Source organism: Seriola lalandi, unplaced genomic scaffold (assembly GCF_002814215.2).
Source record: "Seriola lalandi dorsalis isolate HSWRI2012SDOR001 ecotype SW California unplaced genomic scaffold, Sedor1 jcf7180002054303, whole genome shotgun sequence".
NCBI lineage: Eukaryota > Metazoa > Chordata > Actinopteri > Carangiformes > Carangidae > Seriola > Seriola lalandi.
In genome coordinates, this window is record NW_019524856.1 from 449046 (window position 1) to 460252 (window position 11207).

Genomic DNA, 11207 nt, shown 5'->3' on the forward strand with positions numbered 1-11207 from the left:
TCAGCATTCAAATTTTATATTCAGCTAAAAGGTTACTTGTTTCAGCTGATATTCACTTACTTACTGGAGTAATATTTTACATTTTACTGTATGACAAACGTTGACAGTGGCAAAACTAATTTTAGTGAGTGTATTCCCCCAGAAACAATACGTACCTTTTTTTAGCACATAAATAGCACGTAGCATTGCAAATTGTGCGTCAAATGAAATAAATCAGCTGTGATAGCAAACTGGTGTTTTTAGCTTACCTTTAGCATGTAGTACGTACAAATACCTTGATACAGAGCTAACAACGAGACAGATAGCAAACTGTTGATACAGTCGCTGCAAATTAAGCTAACAGTACCAGTTTCCCATAGCTAGCACACCAGCTGCTAGCTAACACCACAAACCTGGCAAACTAGAGAGAAAGCCGTGGACGAGTAATTTTAACTTTCCCAGACACACAAATGTGACACAGGTACTTGCTTGCTAGCTAACCAGTTGGAGTTATTTATCACAAACATTATTTATGTATGTATACAGGCTGAAAAATATTTAGTCATCCATCACACTGTGTTGTCCTTTGAATAGAATCCCCTGTGTAGTGAGTAGTTTTCTGTCTTCTGATGATGTTTTTTGACAGTTCTGAAGGGCTGATTTAATATTTTCAAATATTTGGTAAAAATTTTTTTTTACAGACTTATTGATATCAAATCCCAGTTTTGCTATTTTTGATCTTTGTTGATCTTCATCTTGTTAAAAGACAGAGAAAATACTCAGTTTTTTAATACTTTTATTGAATCGTGCTGAACGACTGAGTGTCATTCAGAATTTTGGGGGAAGTGCCTCCTTCAATTTCTCCAAAGTTTTGAGGAGTTTGTGTGAAGAGGATATAAAAACTGCAGTTTTTTCTGCACACTAGCCTAAATATTTGCCTCATTTTGAGGTTTCAACCCTTTTTCTTCCTTGAGTGTTGAAAATTTACCGTTCGAGCAAACCACCATCCATTTGGACTATATATCAGCTGCTGTTAGCACATAGAGACGTTATTTGGCCCGGCTAGATGGTAGCACAAAGGGTAGAAAAACAGGGACCTCACCCAAAGATGTCTACAGTGAAAGTCCTGTTTTGTAGCCAAAAAATTCAGATTTGGGTAAAGGCAAGAAAGCGAGGTAGAAATGAGTCGGTACAGCTGCTGTAAACGTGTTTGTTTGTCTTGTATTTTTGACTTTGCACCTTTTGATGCTACAAAATTTGAGTCAGCTTTACACTTTGACTCGGCTTTAGGTGGATTGGAGTGAGAGGAAACACTGTGAAGTTTTGGTCTCAGTGCAAACACAGTGATTTTTTGTCTTTCAGGGCTGTATGCCTGGACATTTGATTAACTATTGTAGAGCTGTAATGAAATATTGAAATGCACAGGCAGAGTGTCAGAATCACACAAAATCAATTTTACTGTAACAGTCTTTAATAGTACTTTTTTCCCTCAGCCTGCTGCACATCGTCCCTGCACTGCACGTCCCCGCGCTGAGAGCTGCAGCATGCGTGACGAATTGAAATATTGAAATTCATCTTGATGAATTGAAAGACATGCAGCGCACATACCCAGCAGGATTGTGTCAGATTGGTTTTCTGTGTCTCTGGGCTTCTGGTTTCATGTGGGTTGTGATCCGTTGGAGAGGTCTGCAGACATATTAAGGGAAGCCGTCCTCAGCGTTGTGTGAAACATGACTCTCAGGCTTTGGGCTGCTGCGGCTGAAGCCTCTGACATGCAGCTTGGAGCAGGAGGATTTCAGATGTGAGGCAACAGTGACACCCAGTGTCACTCAGAATGCAGGAGGACACTCATCACCAGGAAACTCTGAGGTGGGTCATGAAAACCTACATGGAAGTATGAGTATATAACTGAATATTGATCACCATCTCCTCATGATCAAAGTTTTACCCAAAAGGCAATTTGCCACCTCTGACTGCTGTTAGTTCAGTGTATCTGCTCTCAATTATATTCTGTTTGATCAGATCATATACATCATCATTTCATAACATGCATTATTTCAGGGCACTCAGGTGTCTCTTTTCTCTGAGCTTTTTTGAAAGAGTTTGTGAATCTAATGGGGGATTTGTGTTACTTGAACAAAGCGTTAACACAAAGCAGAGGAGGGAGGCCTGATGATTTAAACGCAGATCTGCTGTTCAGCTGATCTGTATCTACTTTCCCTTTTCGGGGGTGTTTTCATTGGTAATTATACATGTTTCTAAAGTTGGCAAACCAGGCTGGAGAGAACGTGGAGAGAGACAGTTCAAAAATGAAGAGATTGATTCATAAACACCACGTACCTAAGCATTGGCCAAGTTGCGCAGGAGTTAAGGTCTCCTTTTTCACTTGGATTCGCCTGGACTAAAGTGACTCAGTATCGGAAAGTAATTACAAGGTCAGCCTGCGCCAGGGCTAGCTGGTTAGCATGCTAACATCAGTAGAGGAAAAGAAGTGATAGAAATAAAAGGAAAACAATGACTATGTAGCAATAGCAAAACTTACAAATAACTCTATTATCTATAGCACTATTGCCAACAAAACATTGGTAAGCGATGGATGGATATACAGATAGACAGGGGCGAGGTGGACTTCCAGTAATAGTTTGAGTTTCTGTTTCTGTTTTTCTGCTGTGAAAAACATCAGAAATCATTGTGGCTGACACGAATGACCACAGATACTATTCTCATGAAGGAAACCATGATCCTTTGACAACCACCTTTATAGCCTACAAGGCTTAATCTCAAAAGATTGAAGGATCAAAGGCAGTGAGGTGGAGTATCTCTTACACTGAAGAGTGTGATGATACGTCTTTTTCTGAGCCTCGCTGTTGTTGTTCCCAATAAAAACTAAAGATATTGAGCTCACATACTTTCATTTCTGCTTCTTCCTTCCTCTCTTTTCTTTTAAAAACAGATGTGTCCCTTTTCAGGCAGATAAAGACTGTGAGCTTTTTCTGGAGGAAAAGGAGGTGAATGCCGCTTTATTGGAGGCTGTCCAGAGAGCCAACAAAGTGTTTGGTGTCTGGATTTGTTTCTCAAGGGCAAAGCATCCAGCGCCGGCCAGCAGGCAGCCTGCTCTGTGGTGTTTGTGCCGAAGCTTTCATTTGGGAGCTAACACCATTTTGTGGCTGTCGTTCTCTGCACACCACCACCACAGAGAGACAGGGAGGCAGAGAGAGAGAGAGAGAGAGAGAGAGAGAAAAAAAAACATAAAATGGGAAAGTTAAAAGGAAATGAATAACACCCCGAGGCACTCCCTGCACAACTGGCTTCTGATTTCTATTTGTTTCTCAATCTGAGCCTCCTCTGGGCCGCGCGGCACAATGACCGACAAGCGACATTAAAAACAAATGAAAGGAAGCATCATGACATCCATTTGTTTTATCCAGGTGTGTGTATGTACGTGTGTGTGTGTGTGTGTGTGTGTGTGTGTGTGTGTGGTGGCCCGGGTTGTGCAGTGTAGCGTGCGCTTGTCTACAGAATATTTTCAATGCACAGTTTCACCCGTCATGAATAATACAGTCCAGAGGATTTGAATCTTTGTAGCAGTTAATTCCCAGCACTGGTAGCACGTTTTTTTCTTGTCTTGTTGGCGGATGAGCTCATGCTTGGAAAGAGATGATACATAATTCACTTCATGTAACCACTGAATACCACCATGGCATCCCTGCGGTGGGGTGGTGGTGGTGGTGGAAGGGAGGGAGGTGGGGCAAACAGAGCTGGATAGAACCTTAGTGTCTCATTTTTGATCATTTATTTATGTTACTTCTCATGAAACCACAGTGGAGGAAAATAAATGTTTCACCACACCAGTGACTCGTGGCAAAACACATTTGGATTGTGAAAATGATGTGTTATTCCCACACGCACTTACAGTATGAGTGTGTGTGGTGGATATACGAGGAAAATCTGTTGATTTTTTTGGGTTCATTTTTGCCTTTATTGGAGAGCTGATGGTGAAAACACAGACAGGAAACAAGGGGAGAGAGAGAGAGAGAGAGGGCTACGACGTGCAGTAAATGTCACTGGCTGGAATGGAGCCAGGGAGGCGGGACATGTCGTGACCATTACCAGGACACACTCATGTACCGGATAAAGGAATGCTGGCTTGAATGTGCACCTTGCTGTGTGATGAGTGTGTTTTACTGCTAAATTAGTCATTAGTCATTAGTCATTATCCTACGACATGTACGACAACAACAGACAACAAAAACAAAAGCGAACCTTAAAAAAAGTCCCTACTCAAGGTCCACTTACTAGCTTTTCCTTGAGCATTTAACTGCGTCGTCTGTTGAAATACAAGCTGCGTCTTGTCACAACTTGACGCTTATACTCTAGCTCTTAATGCACAGACATGAGAGTGATGTCAGTCCCCTCGTCTGACTCACATTTCCCTCAAATGTTCAATTATTCCATGAAAAGTTGAGTTAATTCTTGAGCTTGGAAACAGTTTGACTGAAGAATCCCAACTAAAGGGACACTTACAGTAGTTTATTCCCTCTCTATGACATCTGAGCAACAGCTGCTGCTGTACATTTGAAAGTCAAGTAAAAAGCTGGTAAGTGGACCTTGAGTTGGGACTGTTAATCTTTATAGAACCATGGAGCACAATTATCAAAATGATCAGCTTAAAGTAAACGAGCTAAATCATGCAAAAACACCGGTGTGGTCCTTCGATAATATACTACACACACATTTTCGTTCACTCCCTCACACACACAAACGGCACGGTATCTTAACATCCATTAATCAGCGGTATTGCCCCCTCACCAACATGACTCACAGAAACTTGCTGTTATCTGACAGAAAGCCCAGACGGACCCCGAACCTCTCAGGTTTATTGGCCGAAGCTTTGCCAAACATTTTTCACTTCAATCTCAGTGTGTAACTGCGTCTGTAGCCACCGGGCGGAGGCAGTCATCTGTACAATGCAGACTAATTGGTGGAGACATCACACTCGAGTTGTGTGTGTACGTGCGTGCGTGTGTGTGTGTGTGTGTGTGTGTGTGTGTGTGTGTGTGTTTGTCTTTGTCTGTCTTTTCAAGATTATAGTTGGAGAGAAGGAAAACAAAAGTCAGTGCAGTATTTTGTTGTTTTTTTTCCTCAGTGCTCTTGAATGCATCACTGCTCAGTTTACTGACCTCATGGATCCATTCAATCTTTCAATTAGTCTCAGTGTATTTAAAGGAACACTAACCAATCATGCCATGGATTTTCACCAAAGGTTTTTAATCCACCTTGAGAAAAACCCCAGACAGACTCCATACTTGGACTGTAGGTGCAATCTGTTGTAACGATCAAAACAATGTTTAATTCCATTTGTTTGAAGGGATTCATTTGGTTAATTAGTGGCAACAGAAGACAAGCAAGTTCACCGGTTTTTTTTCCATCAGGATTTTCTGTTTGCTTTTGTAATACTGATTTCAGCCACAAGAGGGTGAAGTGCACCACTACCCCAGTCTCAATCTGACTAAAAGCCTTCATGTTTCCCTCTAGGTGATTTATAAATTAATCCATGCACTAACACAAGGTACATATAATGTGTGTTAGCAAGTTACGTAACGTTACAGTTCCATCTCTTGGCTATAAATGTATTTTATGAAGGTTTTCTGCCAGAAACGCTTCAGGAAGTCAGGTGAGATTGTGTAACAAGAAGCAAAGCTCGCAGAGATGATAAGGTGAGGTGAGTGAATCCTGTGTAAGACTTTCATCTGGTGAAATTGGGTTTGAGTCTCAGGCGATTTATTTATTATATGCTAATTTAGTTAACAATTCCTTTCAGTTTTTTCTTTATTTCAAACTTTTTATCGAGAATGCCTCAAGGACACACTCTTCCCGTGGACAGAGACATTAGTCAGCATATAATCAATCATTTTTTTGTATCATGATGTTTTTCAATGTGGTTCTTGTCTTTTTTTCTTCATGTCCGTCTGTTTCCAGTCAGTTATTTTTTACTCTCACTATTTTTTAAATATGTCAAAACTAACTGAACATTTGGTTGGCCCATATTAATACATTATGGCAAATATTTCCAAGTGTATCATCTGGTCAGTAATAGTTTTGGCTTCCCCATCCCGCTGTGAAGAGGACCTGATAATAATTTGATCCCTCACCGGCTTCCCACTCGCAAATGGCTGTTTGTGTTTGTGGCAGCGTAAAACCAGAACTGCTGCTGCTAGTGGCGGGAACTTGTAAATAATTGTATTGCAAATAATAAATATCTTACAAAAATGTTTTCATGTTTGTGTTCAGAGAGGGAAAAAAGAAAAGAAAAAAAAAAAAAGGAGGAAGATGAAGCCTTTTGCTCTTTTCAGAGGTTGGTGCTGCTTTGTGCTGTGGGACCGAGTCGGACTCCAACCTGAGATTGAGGGCACTTCTCTGCTGAAATTGGGGCCAGCATATGGCATTTTATTTGAAAATACACTCGGAGCTGCTCGGAGCTGACGAGGGCTTTTGGGGCAGACGTGGTGGCGGGAGGACACACGAGCCGGATCACTCACATCAGGAAGAGGAAAGTTAAAGGCCAATTAGGAACAGCAGAGACCAAAGCTCTGAGCCTTAACAACACTGACACACTGCGACCTTTGGAAAATACAAATCCCCAGGTTTGTTCTCCGAAAGGCTTTTCTGTTTTCTTCTAAATTCAGTTTATTACAACAGGTAATAATGATTAGTAGGAGGCTGAGAAATGCTAATAATAAATAGATGAAGGCATAAAAGACGCAAACATTACTACATTCTATGGGAGTTTTAAATACAAAAACACAGAAGCAACAAAAAGAAGAGGCAGAAAAAAGCAACAAATTAAAAGTAAATTATGTCGTTTCTCAGACACAGGAAAACATTCAAAAAATAATGAAGTGGAGTTAAACATTATAAAAATGACTTCCACGGCTGCTGGTGCCTATGAAATCCAACATAAACTTCCTCTTTCCTCCAGACCGAAGTCAATCACTTCCAGCTCATTGTTTCCTGCATCTTGTGACGACGGCTCCGTGAGCGTCCGCAGGTGGAAGTGAAGGCATGAAGAACAGCCAGGCTGACAGGTCTGGACTCACGGGAGGAGTTTGTGGTGACTGCTGTCACCCCAACCCAACTACCACACCCATCACAGTGAAGCAGTGACAGGCTGACACACACACACACACACACACACACACACACACGGGACTCTATTTTTGTGTTTGGGGGGTGGTACAGAGCAGTTTTCTTGTTTAGTGGTGTAGTCAGGTGTTTTTATATCAGGAACAGTCAGAGCTGGACTGTCACAAAAATAACAGGATGGCTTGAGTCACAAAAGTAGATTGAAGTGCTGCTTTTATAATGAGGAGAAGAAAAACATGGACGTCCACAGTAAAACAGATCAACCAAAGTTCTCTACAGCTGTCACCCTCAGAGTCTTGGACTGCCACTGGAGAGGCTTGTTGGCCAGAGGGTTATAACTGCCAAGCCCCTCCCCCTGGACCAACCAAAATCTAATTACATCAATTACCATCCATTTCTCACAATATGCAACTCCAGTGTCAGTTTTCAGGTTGAACCCGTATAACTTATTAACAGAAACACCATATCCCAGGTCAGTCACTCAAATAAATCCCAAAACCTTATCACAGTTTCATTACTTCTGTAACTTAACCCCTGACCCAGTTTCCTCTGCCATCAGCACACCTGTGCAGGTAGCAGCTGCTTCCAATTAAGGCAGCAAGGAGGAGAAGAACATCTGATTATGGGTTGAATGAGATGAGTGTGAATGAACTGACTAACCTGATATGTGGTGTGTTTCTTTGGTCATGTATTTTACTGCAGGGGATCTGTGTAAAGTTCTGAATGTGCGAGATAAACACTGATGGACCACAGTCAGTATCACAAGCATACATATAAAAAACAATGAAAAAATACAAATGCTAGAAGGTATCATTATCCAGTCAGTCATTTTTTATTTACAAATGTCAAATGACACATACACACACACACACAGAGACACACAGTAAAAAGTACATGTGAAACAGTACTCGGTCACATGATCTACAGGCTGTGGATGATGGTTCGGCTCTTGAGGTTCTGGACGTACTCTTTGGCCTGGTCGAAGCCTGTCTTCTTCTGCTCCGGTTTGGGTGGCGAGCCCTCCACCAGCTTGACGAAGTAGTGACAGTAAACTTTGTCCATGATGCCAAACATCCCGCGGCCGTGGTAACGGATCCGCTTCAGGTACCTCCCTTTGCCGGAGTAGGACTCAGCTGCAGATAAACAGAAAGAGAGCGATAAGGGACAGTACAACTCATTTACTTTGCGGAGGTGCCTTTGAATGACGACAGGTCAAAATAAAAATGGAAGTGAGTCTGAGCTTATCTGTAATTACGGCTGCGACGCCACATAAATGACTCACTCTGTCACACAGCATCTGAACTCAAGGAAATCTGCTGCGCGTGTGAGGACCAATATGAGATAACTATAAATTGAAGATCTTTCAACATTCAAGTCTACATATTTAAAGAACACTGCATTAAAATACATTAGATACAGTATAGACACACAGGATTTAGTCTTGTCTGTTTTTTCTTGTTAGTTAGCAGGATGCCTCAAAAACTACTTTCTATCAACTGCTTCATGTTGAGACATTAATGAATCCCAGGCATCAGTACATGGGGCAAAATGACTTACAGCAGAGACCTGTAGCAACAACGCACATTAGCTTCCACCTTAACTAGAAACCAAAAGACTGACAGTGTTTGCTCAGAGACAGTTAAGATCTCTCTCCCTGCCCCACCTGTGGCAGCATGCAGACACTCATGTGGCTTATAATGACAGTATGAGGCTGCTGCTTAAAGCCCCAAGAAGCTGGGACCTCTCATCTGGAATGAGGAACCACTGCCATTACAGTTTGGAAAAGTCTGATTATTTTGTTGTGAACCCCCCCCCCCATGAGCTGTGTCCTTAATAAAAATGGAATGAATGATGAATATAGAGCAGGCTGTACTTGTTCATTCTAGGCCATCCAGCTTGTGTTGTGCAGTTGTCAGTGCTACAGACACTCACCCACATACAGGTTGGACTTGTACTCTACATTGTGATTCTTGACTGCCATCTCTTGAGCTTCAAGAAGGACCTGAAACAAACAAAGAGCTGTGACATTCATCCATACACATCTACTGCAAAGACAGGATGGAGGATGAAATGAAAAATATGAGTAAATGACAGCTCGGAGCTACGAACCTCTTTCATGATCTTAGCCCCTTTCTTGTCATTGAACTCCAGCTGGGCAACGGCCTCATCAATGCTCATCCCTTTAATCTGCGACGGAGAACAAACGGTGAGATGAAACGACAAAATGAGCCTTTGTTGCGCAGCTGTTAGGACGACAGGGGGAGTTGCACTGCCTGAGGAGGCTGCTTTGTATCTGCAGCACCCAGACCACAGTGGCTCCATAAACAGAACAACCACGTGAAAACAGCATATAACATATAGAAGGTTTGTACAGTAATGCATCAAAGTACACAAACTGCCAGATAATCATGGCACACATATGCCAGATTTATTTTCATCTTCTAAGCACAGTAGATGATGTCAAAATAGTAAATAGTGTTCACAGAAACCTGACAATGTTAAGAAACTACTAAGAAATACTATTTTCACTTGTAACATAAGAAGGAATGTCTGTTGAACAAGCATCAGCTTTTGGAGGTGAATGTTGCAAGATAACTAAATTGGACAGATATGATAGTGTGATACAGATTGATGCTATTGATGAGAAAGGTCTCGGTTGTAGGTCTTACCATTTTGGCCAGGTACCACATCTTGTCTTTGCTGTACTTAATCTGCCTCCTACTGTGGTGGACCTCCTGTGGGAAAAAAACAAACAAAAGTCATCAGATGATGGAGATGATGGAGTCATGGATCAACTTTTACACTGTTTAAACATACAGAGACGACTCCTCAGCTTCTATATAAACATACATACACTGTACATCTATAACTCTGCGGTTAGCTATTCAAACAAAGTCAGAAGCAGGGCAGTCAGTAAGTCCTTATATCAACTCAGAAAGACTCACTGCTGGTCTGCGAGGCTCTTCTGACAGTTGAGGTGGATACACCGTTTTGTTCCTCCTCTCCCAGTGTTTTGCTTCCAGTGAAGTGCTGGTGTGGAGACATGAGAGCTGCTGAGGACTGCCACCCAGAGCCTGTAGTCTAGAGAGATGTAGAGTAAAGATGAAAAGAAATGTATGTGACTGTAGACCATCCTTAAATCATAGATTCTCACAAACTATCAAATGAATCACTGTAAAACAACAGAAAAATCAAAAGACCAGATACAATCAAATGTGACTAATCTTATCTTTAACAATATCTATTCCAGGCTCTGCCCTCTGGGAGGTGCTACAGGTCTCTGTCTACCAAACTATTCAGCATTAAGGACATATGTTTTTCCTCAGCAATAAAGACTGACAACTCTACTCCTAACTGCAGAATATACAGTATCTGTGCACATGCTGCTTCCTGTGCCTATACCTAAAAATTGATTATCGTGTGACATGCTCTATAGATGTCTATGTGTGTACATTTCCTCATAGTAAGAAAGATAAAGGTCAGTATTAATTGGGTAAAATAAGAGAAAACACTTACATATCCGTCATTATTAGTCGATATTTTAAATTTTTTTTTTTAATTACGTATATTCGTTTAATTGATTTGTTAAACCAATCAACATGTTCATCCTTTAAACTAACCTAATAAAATGTCCCTTTAGCTAGTAATTCACAAGCCCTCCTTCTCTTTGTAAATACCACCAAGGACATTGTCGTTGTTATCGCTGCATGTAACATGGTTAGTATTTAAGTTACTAGTATAAACAAACCATTATTTCCAGCTAATTTGCCCTTCTAAAGCGAGAGGTAAGTCAGCTGTAACTATGATGCTCTACTGATATCTTACCTTGAGTGTAACACCCCAGATAGATTCCTAATAAAAGCGAAACCTGAAAACAAGCATCAATCCATTAAAACATCGTCAGCAGATGTAATTAGTGTTATTTAATGGAAAATTTGTATTTAAACAGGCTGCATTTCTCTCACCACGTCCTGTCATTGCCGTCGCCATCTTGCATTTTTTTACGACACTCTCCTGTTAGCTTTACGTTAGCTATGTTTACAGCGTTAGCTGCGACGTTTGCTTTGTTATTTGCCGCCTTCACG

General features: G+C 41.3%; 1 protein-coding gene across 1 annotated transcript; it reads right to left on the minus strand.

The window, feature by feature from the left end:
* Positions 1–7930: 7930 nt before the first annotated feature.
* Positions 7931–11183, minus strand: mrpl22 (mitochondrial ribosomal protein L22). Its single transcript, XM_023406328.2, has 7 exons — positions 11088–11183; positions 10948–10990; positions 10068–10203; positions 9792–9857; positions 9232–9309; positions 9055–9124; positions 7931–8255 (listed from the first exon to the last, which is right to left on the minus strand). The coding sequence occupies exons 1-7, from the start codon at positions 11110–11112 to the stop codon at positions 8044–8046; spliced, it is 630 nt and encodes a 209-aa protein (XP_023262096.1). The 5' UTR covers positions 11113–11183; the 3' UTR covers positions 7931–8043.
* Between the last annotated feature and the right edge of the window lie 24 nt (positions 11184–11207).

Coding starts and splice junctions, on each gene's coding strand:
- mrpl22 (XM_023406328.2), bottom strand. CDS start 11,112: ATGGCGACGGCAATGACAGGACGTG. Junction 10,991..11,087: donor GACGGCAATGACAGGACGTG/GTGAGAGAAATG, acceptor GCTTGTTTTCAG/GTTTCGCTTTTATTAGGAAT. Junction 9,125..9,231: donor GGGCTAAGATCATGAAAGAG/GTTCGTAGCTCC, acceptor TGTTTGTTTCAG/GTCCTTCTTGAAGCTCAAGA.